General features: G+C 41.1%; 1 protein-coding gene across 2 annotated transcripts in view; it reads left to right on the top strand.

The window, feature by feature from the left end:
* Window positions 1-314: 314 nt before the first annotated feature.
* Window positions 315-13255, top strand: part of LOC138739421 (anoctamin-7-like) — a 49579-nt gene continuing 36638 nt past the window's right edge. The window contains exons 1-4 of one of the 2 annotated variants that reach the window (XM_069891414.1): window positions 315-1073; window positions 2800-2964; window positions 12029-12083; window positions 12265-12318. In XM_069891414.1, the coding sequence (XP_069747515.1) occupies window positions 807-1073; window positions 2800-2964; window positions 12029-12083; window positions 12265-12318 (541 nt within the window). In that variant the 5' untranslated portion in view covers window positions 315-806. The remainder of the gene's footprint in view (window positions 1074-2799; window positions 2965-12028; window positions 12084-12264; window positions 12319-13255) is intronic. The other variant, XM_069891413.1, reaches the window with a different exon arrangement.

The following is a 13255-nucleotide window of genomic DNA, read 5'->3' on the forward strand; positions in this document are numbered from 1 at the left end:
TACCATTACACCCCCTCCCTCTCTTGAGTCGGGAGCGTTCACACTGCCAGGTGACCCGCTAAATTGCCTGCAGCAATTCGTTGTCTGCTCAAGATTCCCTGTTGTGTTTGCCTCACAATAATATTCCCCCCCCCCCCCCAGAAATAGCCTCCAGTGCACCTGGTCACGACAGTTCAGATTCCATCATGTTCGCCTGAGAACAGAAATACAATGAATCAGACCCCACGCACTTGCTGAAGGGCTCCAGCCCGAAAGGCTGGTCACGTCTGACTTTCTCCCGCGTTGTGGGTGTTTTTACTTCAGCCACAGTGTCCACAGATGTTGGCGCTGCTGCCTCGCCCTTCTCCCCCCTTCCCCGACCAACTCTCGGACCCGCCCGCCACCAGGTGCTCGGCACCGCGCCGGGCGCCACTTCACTCTTCATGTGCAAAGGGGGAAGTTGCATCGGCCGCCGCTCTGGGACGTTTCATCCGGCCACTCGGTCCGGCCAGTCCCAGGTTCGCCCCATGACTGTCGCACGGTTCCACTCGCAGCGAATCTCCCCCAATCTGGCAAGGCGGTCGGCAGGGGCAAGTGGGGCCGATGGGCCTGCCCTATGCTGAAAGGATGTCAGTCCCCTCCCACCTCGCCGAGGCATTGGTTTCGGGACAGAGTCCGCCGCAGGTCTCTAATCTAGGAATCGAGCCGGGGGGCGGGGGAGGGAGGAATCGAGCCGGGGGTGGATCCGCCCAGCACGGGTTCGGGGATCCAGACCTGTCTAAACGGGCTCCGCGCCGTCCAACCTTGAAGCATTGTCCTGAGGGACTATGGAAAGAACCGGCGAGTTCCCGCGGATTGACTTCGTGCTAAGTTACAAAGAAAACGACGAGGACCAATTCGCCCGGGAAAGGATGGAGTTTCTGCGCGAAGTGACCAAGACTGGGCTCCGTCTGGACCCCGACCCGACTGAGCAGGACGGGATCCCGGACACAAACCAGACTCGCACACTTCAGATTCTGAAAATCTACGCCCCGTTTCATGTACTGAGCAAAGTAGCGGAAAAAATGAGATTAAAGATGCCTTTGGATCTCGAGGTAAGAAAGTAATAGGCCACAAGTGGCCAGAATATCCCGGTGTCAAAGCCGCAGGGGCAAGTGGGGCTGTCGGGAGGCCGCTTGAAAGAGGAGGAGGCTCCTCTGTGGCGAACTTTCCAACCCTCCTCCGGCAGGGATAATCGCCTGAGCACTGAAGTCTCCCTGAGCACTTGAAAGCGGCTGCTCAGGGGTGGGCTGATGACAATCAGCTGGCAACCCAACTCCCCCTCCTGACAGCCCCCCTCCCCACTGCCCCTGCCCCCTGGCACGGGATGTCAGGGCAGGGGCAGCCGGCACGAGACTGCGGGGCAGGAGCTGCTGGCTCGGAACGTCAGGGCTTGGGAGGCAGGTGCAGGACTTCGGGGCAGGGGCTGCCGGCACGGGCTATCGGGGCTGAGCTGCCGGCACGGGCTATCGGGGCTGAGCTGCCGGCACGGGCTATCGAGGCTGAGCTGCCGGCACGGGCTATCGAGGCTGAGCTGCCGGCACGGGCTATCGGGGCAGGGGCTGCCGGCACGGGCTATCGGGGCTGAGCTGCCGGCACGGGCTATCGGGGCTGAGCTGCCGGCACGGGCTATCGGGGCTGGGCGGCCGGCGCGGGACGTCGGGGCAGGCCGCCCCTGCCCCAAAAGTCCCAGCCGGCAGCCCCTGCCCAGTCGTCCGCCCCTGCCCAGTCGTCCTGCGTCGTCCGCCCCTGCCCAGTCGTCCTGCGTCGTCCGCCCCTGCCCTGACAACCCCTGCCAGCCCCTGCCCTGACAACCCCTGCCAGCCACCCCTGCCCTGACGTCCCGAAGGGACAGGAGCCAGAGTGCGTTCCGAGGCACCTCTCCTGCACCTGTCCCTTTCAGCTGGACAGTGCAGCGCTTTCAGGGCTGCCACCTCAACAACTATTCCACAGGGCTGTATCTGCGTCTGCAGGCACATTCTTGGCGGAGAATGCACCTGAAAACGGCTTCAGATTTAATCGGAATCAGAATTTATTGTCATCAACATTTCACAGAATTCGTTGTTTATCGGGAGCATTGCAGTGCAAATATGGCTTATAAAATGACATTTTAAAAGAACTATTTTAGGGCAAAAATTAGAGAAAGTGGTTTATTGTCCATTCAGAAATCTGATGGCAGAGGGAAAGAAGCTGTTCTTGTGCAAAATACTATGCCTCTACTAAGAATGACCTCTATTAGAGATTACTTTTCACAAAAACCTCTGAAATTGTTGGAAGGGTGTGGAAGTCCTCTCTATCTTCTTCATTCCTGCTGTCTGTTCAGTAACTGTCAGGGACCCAGACTCTCTTCACTGTTCAAAAGTGCACCCCACTTTATTACTGTCTCCCTGTTCCCTGGCGTTTAAATCCAATCAGAATCCCAAACGTGAGTTGGTTTGCATAATTGAGAAAATATGGCCCACAGTCTGTGAAGCAGTTGAACACTGGGAAATTTTGGCCCACAGGCAACTTGCTTTAAGAGTTAAAGGCTTGATTAATGTGCATTGGAGAGTTAAGTACATGAAAAAGTAAGAATTAAGGTCATGTACTCAAAAAATCTGTGGGAAATGATATGAATCTCTGAGGTCATTAACAAATCCTGTGACAGTTATCAAGATCAGTACAACTAGCCGTGCTTCTATCCATTCAGTTACCAAGATAGAACATTTTCATAATAATGAGAGATAATATATAAAAAAACAAATTAACTATCATGTTGAAAATTTACTTTGACTATTTCAGGATACAAAGATCCCAGCAACGAGCGTATTGAATGTGCTGAAGTATTTTGAGACCGATAATGAAGAGGACTACTTCAGCGCACCTTATAGAGCTGACAAGCAGCACCTATTCAAAGGAATTGATGACAAGATCACATTTTTTAGACCAGCAGTGAGATCTCTAATTGTAAATTATACATTTTGCTTTGGTTATTATTGTTTTAATGTGTTTATACAATATTTAAATTTTTTTTTAAAATGTTAATCATATTTAGAACACAGTGGAAGTCCATTCAAACCCTTAAAACCCATGTCATCCAATTACACCCAATTAATCTAGCAATCCCGTTCATTTTTGGAAATGGGAGGAAACTAGAGCACCTGGAAGAAACCCACGCAGGTCTTGGGGAGAATGTAAAAACTTACAGACAGCACTGGATTCAAACCCAGGTCACTGGCACTGTAATAACATCGTGATAACAACTTCACTAACTTAATGACCCAATATTGTGTTGCCCATACTCATCAACACCGATGTCAAATTTATAGACCATTTCTTAATGTTAAATTTATGGGGTTGACTATTACATGGTCCTACTCTTAAGGGGCTGAAATTCACACTAGAATCCAAAGTATTGTATTAGTCGCAGAAGTCCAAATGATCTCTAAAGGAATAAAGAACAAAAGCACAATGAATTAAAGTAATAATACAGAGTCTGTGCATCAAAACACATCCTATCACCAATGTTCTTTCTAATTTTTAGTAGTCAATGTGCACAAAAAACTTAGGTTGTGCAAATTTTTTTTACTGTGACGAAAGTCTGTGCACACTGAATGCTTGTGCAAATATAAACTTGAAATTGTTTCAAGATAATATTGGCACAGCCTATCTCTCATGGCTAATAAAATTGTATTGGTAAGTTTTAATATAATACAAGTAGGATTGCATTCAATAGGTAACTAACCTTTTGTGTCCATATTGATTTCCTTTGAGCACTGGTTACAAAATGTGTGTGTGCACGCGCACAACTTAGAGGGAACAGTGCCTACCACGTTAAGGATCTGTGTCATCAGAGGTATTGGGAGTACCGATCGGCGGACAGCTGGTGCCAAAATGAGAGTCCATCTTCAAGCTGTTGGGAGCTCCGATAGGCAGGCAGCCAGGTTGAGTAAAGAGACTAAGGTTGTCTTTTCTACTAAAAATATGGAAAATTCCAGGTTTTATTGGCCAAAATAGGGGTCATCTTTTACATTGAGTTTTACATGAGTATACATGGTACTTGCACAGTTGTTAGGATGGGCGTCTTGTAGAAAGTATAACTTGCTGTAATATTAAATATAAATCTTAAACCTGAATTTTTTTTCAAATTCTTGTCCTTAATATGAAGTTTTAGTCCAGAATTTGCTACATGGTTGCACGTTGCTGGTATAAAGAAATAGGGTGATCTTATTTTTTTGTGAAATCCTGATATTGGCTTGCCATCGTGATGTTAAATGATAGAGGAGTGTGTGTCAATAGGGTCTTGTGTGATGCATTGGAATCTCATGGGAATTTCAAAAATGGTGGGAAAGGCTGAACAGGACATGTCGGGTCTTGACCTGAAATGTCAACCATTCCTTTTCCTCCATGGATTTTGCCTGTCACACTGAAATCCTCCAGCAGTTTGGGAGATTTTTTTGCACCTTAATTATGTGTTCATTTTAGTCAAGAGCTTGTTAAATCTATCTCAGGAAAAAAAATAGAATATGTATAATTAACATTAAATAGTATGGGAATCTGAGAGTATCTAGAACTGCTCTAACCATAAATATTTGATGCTTATTATTTCATATGTTTAATTAGAAAATTAATTTGATGAAGCTGTCACTGAAAAATTGTATTCTTATCTGGTAATGTTTCTTTTTAAATTATATTTATTCATTTTAAACAATATATATTTAAAAATACAATGAAAATCCAATATGAAGTGCTATACATGGCTATTAAATAATCAGGAAAAACCCAACACCCAACCCCAACCAACCAATTTTCCCCTGCAACCGCTGCAACCGTGTCTGCCTGTCCCGCATCAGACTTGTCAGCCACAAACGAGCCTGCAGCTGACGTGGACTTTTTACCCCCTCCATAAATCTTCGTCCGCGAAGCCAAGCCAAAGAAGAAGAAGACATCAAGTATATCATATTCCAGGTAGTATATTCAAACAAAAGAAAAAAAGGGAGAGAAGAAGAAGAAAAAAAAAGAAAAAAAATCACAACCCTTTCCCTTACCATTGTTATATATACTTAGCATTAAAATAAAAGCAAAGGGAGAAAAAAAGGAATTAAAAAAAAGATATAGGTCAAACAGTCAAATTATGCTGAAAAATTGTAAAGTGGGGAAGTAAGTTGTGAATGACCCCCACAACATCTGAAATTTTATACCTGAATTATTAACTGCATATCGAAGCTTCTATATTCAGACAAGACATGGTGTCCCCCAGCCATTGACCGTGAATGGGTGGGGCAGCATCCATCCACTTAAACAAAATCACATGCCTCGCAAAAGAAAGAGTATGACTCTTAACTCAAGACAAAGAGATGTCATCCATTCCTGTTGTACCCAAGAGAGCAACTGGAGTGCTAATTTTATATTCAAAATTAAAGATAGGGTGTGGAAGATCTCTCTCCAGTACTTTTCCAGACCAGGACAAGTCCAGAACATATGAATTAAGGAAGCTTCTCCTCTCTTGCACCTATCACAACAAGAACATGCATCAGGATAAAAGTGAGACAATTTAGCCTTAGACATGTGTGCTCTATGAATTGCAATAAACAATGATGAGCACATAGTGAAGAGCTGTTAATCATCTTAAAAATAACATCCCAATCTTCATCGATATGGTCAAATTTAGGTCCCATTCCTAGGCATTTTTAATTTTAAGTAGAGGCCTGTTTTAAATGTATTAGCTTCTCGTAAAAGATAGATATTAAAGGGCTGAAATCTAAAATAAAAACATCAAAAAATTTTGTTTCAGACACGTTAGGGAAATCAGAAATATGAGATTGAAGAAAATGCCAAATTTGCAAATATCTGGAAAGATGAGAGTTAGGCAAGTTATACTGATCAGAAAGCTGATTAAATGATGCAAAGCAACCATCAACAAAAAGATCTTTAAAACATCGAATACCCGCTCTACTCCATTGCTGAAAAACAATATCATGCAAAGAAGGGTGAAAGAGGTGATTAGACAGAAACGTATTTAACAGAGAAAAATGATGAAATTGTGGTCAGTGCGCTGTGCAGCGAACAAAAGAAAAACCACATGGAAGCTGTGAGTGAGCTGAACCAACCAAATTACTTTATTGGAACTCTCCAAGAGCTTATCAGCATGATGCCCATCGTCCTTTTGCAGGTCTCCCCCACACCCCGGGACCATTGTAAAGTCAGCCCAGTGCGAGCCTGCACCTCTGTGACCTGGTTCACTTGCGGATCAGTGCAGCCCACTACAAAATGTAAAATGTTTTCTAAACTGTGCCAAAGTTTTCACACTATGCTTAACAATGGGGTTTACCTATCAACGTCCTGCTTTGCGGAAACTGCCAAAATGTTTGGCCTGGAAGTCAGCCTGAAGAAAACTGAGGTCCTCCATCAGCCAGCTCCCCACCATGACTACCAGCCCCCCCACATCTCCATCGGGCACACAAAACTCAAAACGGTCAACCAGTTTACCTATCTCGGCTGCACCATTTCATCAGATGCAAGGATCGACAATGAGATAGACAACAGACTCGCCAAGGCAAATAGCGCCTTTGGAAGACTACACAAAAGAGTCTGGAAAAACAACCAACTGAAAAACCTCACAAAGATAAGCGTATACAGAGCCGTTGTCATACCCACACTCCTGTTCGGCTCCGAATCATGGGTCCTCTACCGGCACCACCTACGGCTCCTAGAACGCTTCCACCAGCGTTGTCTCCGCTCCATCCTCAACATCCATTGGAGCGCTCACACCCCTAACGTCGAGGTACTCGAGATGGCAGAGGTCGACAGCATCGAGTCCACGCTGCTGAAGATCCAGCTGCGCTGGATGGGTCACGTCTCCAGAATGGAGGACCATCGCCTTCCCAAGATCGTATTATATGGCGAGCTCTCCACTGGCCACCGTGACAGAGGTGCACCAAAGAAAAGGTACAAGGACTGCCTAAAGAAATCTCTTGGTGCCTGCCACATTGACCACCGCCAGTGGGCTGATAACGCCTCAAACCGTGCATCTTGGCGCCTCACAGTTTGGCGGGCAGCAGCCTCCTTTGAAGAAGACCGCAGAGCCCACCTCACTGACAAAAGGCAAAGGAGGAAAAACCCAACACCCAACCCCAACCAACCAATTTTCCCTTGCAACCGCTGCAATCGTGTCTGCCTGTCCCGCATCGGACTGGTCAGCCACAAACGAGCCTGCAGCTGACGTGGACTTTTTACCCCCTCCATAAATCTTCGTCCGCGAAGCCAAGCCAAAGAACCTATCAACATAGCCATATAACCATTTACGGAGCGGAAACAGGCCATGTTGGCCTTTTGAGTCCGCACCAGTTCACTAGAACAACTCCACAAGCTCAAACCTCCTGCTCTCCGCCAATAACCCTCCAACCCCCTCTCCTCCACGTACACATCCAACCTTCACTTAAATGACAGAATGGACCCTGCCGCAACTACCCATGTTATGCCATTTTAGCCAATTTAATAAGGTAGCTAAAGACAGCTGCGTTTCTCTCAATTCAAATTCTACATTGATAGGACTACAGCTTCCTCATTTTAAAAATTAGTAACATAATTGAAGAAATAGAAGTGAAGAACCAAGAAGAACGACATTAGATAAATTTTGGAGGGAATTTATCTCTATAGTCACCCATAATGGACATTCAGTATAATTATGAAAATATGACCAAAACATAACACTTCATATATTGACCACCTAGTAAGAGAATCTAAAGTTAGGTAGGGTCATACCATCATCTCTCTTGGGTTTCTGTTAAAAAAAAGTTTATTGAGATGAAGGTCTCTACCCTTCCATATTTAAGAGAATATAACCAAATCAAGCAAATCGAAAAATGATTTAGGAATGAAAATTGGTACACATTGAAAAGGATACAAAAATTTAGACAAAATAGTCATGTTAATAGAATTAATACAGCCAACTAAAGAGAGAGACAAAGATGACCATTGAGTTAAGGACGGCTTCACTTGCTTTAGCAAAGTAAGATAATTGTCCTTAAAAAGATGTTTATTATTTTTTGTAATTATAATACCAAGATGTGTAAATTGGTTTTTAACAATGTTAAAAAGAAAACCAATGTACATTGATGTAGAAGAATTTAAAGGAAAAAATTCACTTTTGTACGGATTCAATTTATAACCTGAAAACTGACTACATTTTGAGAGTGATGACATCAAGAAGGATGGGGAGGTAACCGGGTCCGAAATGAAAAGTAAAAGATCATCTACATAAAAATCCCCTTCCTCCATATCCATATACTCTCAGAGTTCAAAGGCCAAATCAAAAAGTGAATTAGTAAGAATTGTAATGGTTGGACGTGAGTACAGTAATTTAATCCATGTAATAAAATCAGAACCAAAGTTAAATTTTTCTAAAATCATTTTAAAAAATGACCATTCTCCTCGATTGAATGCTTTTTCTGTATCCAATGAAAGGACACATTCAGGAGCCATGTCAGAAGGCAAATAAATAATGTTCAATAAACAACATGTTAAAATAGGAATACTGGGTTTTAATAAAACTGTTTGATCTTCAGAAATAATTAGTGGTAAAATATTTTCCATCCTATTGACCAAAACCTTCACTAAAATTTTAACATTAACATTCAATAGAGATCAATATGAGCAACATTCAGTTATATCTTTACCCTTCTTCACTAATAAAAATATACAGCTTTTTTGAAAGATTCTGGAAGTTTACCCTGTTTAAACAAATCTGCTAACACCAAACCTAAATAAGGTGACAGCAACTTGGAGAATGATTTTTTAAAAATCCTACTGGAAACCCATTGAGTCCCAGGGACTTCTAAGATTGTAATAAAGAAACAGCAGTGATTACTTCCTTCTGCAAGATAGGTTCATCTAATCTTTTAGTTTGACTATCTAAAGGAATCATGGGAATATTTAACCATTCTAAAAAACCTCAAACTACTGTCCTTTATACTCTCAGAAGAATAAAGTTGAGAGTAAAATTTCCTAAATGTATCATATATCTCAGAATGATCTGATGTTATATTACCATTATCTTTATGAATCTTTGTAACATATCATTTAGCTCCAAATCCTCTCAATTGGTTTGCCAAGAATTTACCAGATTTATCACCATGAATGTAAAACTGACTCTTAGTCTTCAAAAGTTGACATTCAACTGGATATATTGAGAGAAGATCAAATTTAGTTTTAAGTTTGGTCTGTTTTTATATAATTCTGGATTATTAGTTTGAACATACTGTTGATCTATTTGTTTGATTTGGTTAATTAACTCAGTTCTTTCTTTATTGGTCTTCTTTATTTTATTAACAGTAAAATTAATAATTTATCCCCTAAGAAAAGCTTTCAAGGCATCCCATACAACTAAACTGGAAACCTCCAGTGAAACACTAGTATCAAAGAAGAAATCTATCTGTTCTTCCATAAATTTAACAAAGTCATTGAGAGTAAAACTGAATTGAATCATGAGTGTCTTTTCACTCAAGGAAAATTATCACTGATAATGTAACAGGGGAATTATTAGATATTATAAGAATGTGTTAGTGGGATTAATCAATTATCAATAAGAAAGTAATCAATATGTGAATAAGTATGATGAACATGTGAAAAAAAAGAATACTCTCTATTAGTAGGATGAAAGAAGTGCCAGACATATGAAATGCCATAATCTGATTAAAAAAACTTACAGACAGCACTGGATTCAAAGAATGAATTAATAAGATAGATTTACTTAATATGGCAGTGTTGGTGGATGAACAATCTAAAATAGGATCTAACCAGCAATTAATATTCCCACCTAAAATAAGTGAATATAAACTTAAATCCAGCAAAATAGAAATGTTCAAAAAACCCGACATAATCTACATTGGGAGCATAAACGTTAACAAAAACCACCATTTTGCCATGTAATTTCCCTAAAACAATAACAAAACTACCATTAGTATCTGAAACAACATTATACCTAGTAAATGTAATATTTTGATTAGTAAGGATTGAAACCTCCCTGGTTTTAGCTTGAAAGGAAGAATGATAATGCTGCCCCTTGCACCATCAGGTATGAGACATCACTGCTATGAATATGTGTCTCCTGCAAGAATATAACTGTGGCTTTATAGTGTTTTAAATGCGAAGACACTTTCTCTGCTTTACTGGACGGTTCAAGCCTTTTACATTCCAACTAAGAAAATTAATAGAGTTTTCCATGTTAATTCACTAATGATAAAGATTGTTAATATTGATAAAATCGATTTCAAAAATTTAAATTTACAAATGCATGTTTAAGTCTTCAAAAGGTACAAACAGTATTCAGCTAGCAGATGGCACTCTCAGAACAGAAATTTCAGATGCGAAAGTTGAGCATTAAAAGGCCAAAATATCATAACTCCATAGCATCATAAAACAAAAGTAAACATTCACTAAGCCACCCCTCCCTCCCAATCCCAACTCCCAAAGGCTGCCAAATAGACCAATAGCATGCTAATTAATTTCTCTAGAATTGCTACAAACATCTTCCTGTTAGTGGCTCATGAAAACTTTTTGTAAGCAATCCCCTAGTAAAATATTTCAAATCAATGGAGAAGTCATGTTTAGGCACAGTGCATAACAAAAGTACAATTTGACGACTTCTCATAAAATTTTGAATGACATATAATAGGATGAACTTGTTAATTACCAGTAACAATCTAGAAAAAAAAATAAAGATCTAATTATCCTACTTATTAATAAAAAAATAAGTGACACAGTATGCAAATTATATATAGAGAGAAATAAGTTTTTACGTAAATACACTCAGAGTGTGTCAGTATCCTCAGACACACTGTGTTAAACCAACTAATATAAAGCAATCAATGAATTCACTGTAAATACTATAGGACAAATAAGTAAACCTGTAAAGTTATCATGAGTCAGAGTCATCTGATTAACAAAGAAACATCACTCAGGGTGCAGAGTGGAAGCTTGCTTGATAACGTATTCCTGAGCCTCATCCATTTTACTAAGCTGCTACTTGTACCCGTTGGGAAGAATGATACAAAGATGTGCTGGGAAGGCTTAAACTCAAGAGTGTATAACTCCGACATGACTTCTCTGTAGACAGCTTGGTGACTCATGTTTTCTGAACAGTAATCTTCAACTCTTCTAAGTTGCTGGCCACAACACAGAAGTTTTCCTTACTGTCAAGCTTCATGGATCAAAAGTTCCTTTGTTTGATATCAGTGAAAACATATAACCAGATTTGGGATTTGGCAGCAGTGAGCGGTGCTCTGTCATTTTCTTTCCAAAGACTGATACAAACAAATCTGGAAAAAAAATTAGTAAGTTGCTTAGTCTTAGTGTCTTCAGCTAAGCCCAAGATGAGCTGATTTTGACGTCTGCTTCAACTTTCCAAGTCTGTGACTTTTGCCGTGAACTTCACATTATTGTTACTTAATGCTGAGGTAGGATCTACCAAGTACCGAACCCAGTCACTTAAATCATACAAAGTACATTCTACAGAAGATAGAGGGTCACCTTCTTTTTCAATAAAGTGGCAAACTTGCTCAAGCTTATCTTCCAGTTTCTTGAACTTAGCATGCAGTGCCTTGAATTCTTCAGTATTCATCTGTTTAATCTGGGCAAGTGCTTCGGAGAAATTCTCAGAAGGTGGGCTAGCCGGTGTTCTTTATTTCTTTCTGTTTTTTCCAGCCTTGGTGCTCCTTGTATCCATTTTAACATAAGTAAAAAATATAAATATGAAATCTGACACATTCTGAAAATTTGAAAGAAAAGCAGGGGAATAAAAGAATATTGATTACGCAGGAGCAAGTGACTGAAGCAGCTACTTCATGTCACAGCCAACTGGAAGTCCCAGCCAACTGGAAGTCCCAGCCAACTGGAAGTCCCAGCCAACTGGAAGTCCCCCTGGCAGTGTTTCAAAGAATTGCAATATAACTATAATAAAATAATATATTTTCTTTAATGATAATGTTTTCTTTGTGAAGATTAATTACATCACATCCTGTTTATTTTGTAGGTTAATCATATTCTAAATGACATTCATATACACATTGAAAGCCACAAAGTTAAAGGTAACTTTCAGGATCATTTAATTTAAGTTTTAATATTTTTGTTTTGTATTTTTTATTATTATTGCATTTGCACTTGACAGATTAGCCATGCCAGGATAATTGGTTGTAATATTCAGGCATGACAGTAAGTAAACTGGTATTCTGTTATCATCCTTATAATTATGTTACTTGTTTGTTTCAGCAAAACTGAATGACGAAAGAGAAATGCAGCCCTTTATCCAGAGTAGTAAGGAAGGTAAGTTATTCACGCAAGTGGAGAGTGGTGAGAATGTTGTTGAGAATCAAAAAGTAAAACTGCTGCTGGTTGAATGATGAAAAATAGCTCAAAATGTTGCTAAAATTCACCAGGTCAACCAACATCTGCAGAAAAGAAACCAGTGAACATTTCATCTCTGCAGCCAGGCATCAGAACATTGACTGTTTGTCTTTCCAATCTGGTGACTGAAACCACGATTGTTCAACCACAGTCTTATTGAAGGGTGGAGCAGGTTTCAAGGGCCAATAAACCTACCCCTGTTTCATGTTCTAATTTAAATGCACGCTGTCAAATTTCACAATGTGTCCTCCTCTGCGTTGAAGAAACCAAACGCAGCTTGTCTGTTTGTCCTGCCTCACTTGCTGGGTTCTTCTGTCACTTTCTGCTTTGTTACGGCAACTGCACATTAGATAAAATTACAAAATGCATCATTGTGCAGTTGAATGTGCATGGAGCTGAACTAGTTCATGGTTCAAAGTTTCTTTTATTGTCACATAACAATTTATTAAAAATGTAATATATGTGATGCACCTCAACTTTTGTTTGCCTCAAGGCAAAAAAAGTGTTGCCATGAGCATTGCCTGGCATACCTAACAATAAGAGAAAGAGAAGCAAATGAGAGTCCCTTCAGAGTCGGTGAGAGTCCGTAGATTTGCCTCCAGTGCTCCCACAGCCTCTGGAGCTGCATGGGCCCTTGAAGAATCCATTGTCAGTTCGTGCTCCAGGCCCAAATCCCTGATATGGCCAGGAACCCTTCAGCGGGTGAGACCCTTCTGGAGCACTTCTTGCTCTCAGAACCTTTTGAATCCCAGTTCCAACACCTGATTCCCATAATACAGTGTCCAGCAGCCTGCAGCCTGTGTGGATCTTTCTGCTACTGAGCCCTTTGCTGGTCCATTACTGTGGTCACTTTCCC

This window comes from Narcine bancroftii, chromosome 7 (assembly GCF_036971445.1).
Source record: "Narcine bancroftii isolate sNarBan1 chromosome 7, sNarBan1.hap1, whole genome shotgun sequence".
NCBI classification, from domain to species: domain Eukaryota; kingdom Metazoa; phylum Chordata; class Chondrichthyes; order Torpediniformes; family Narcinidae; genus Narcine; species Narcine bancroftii.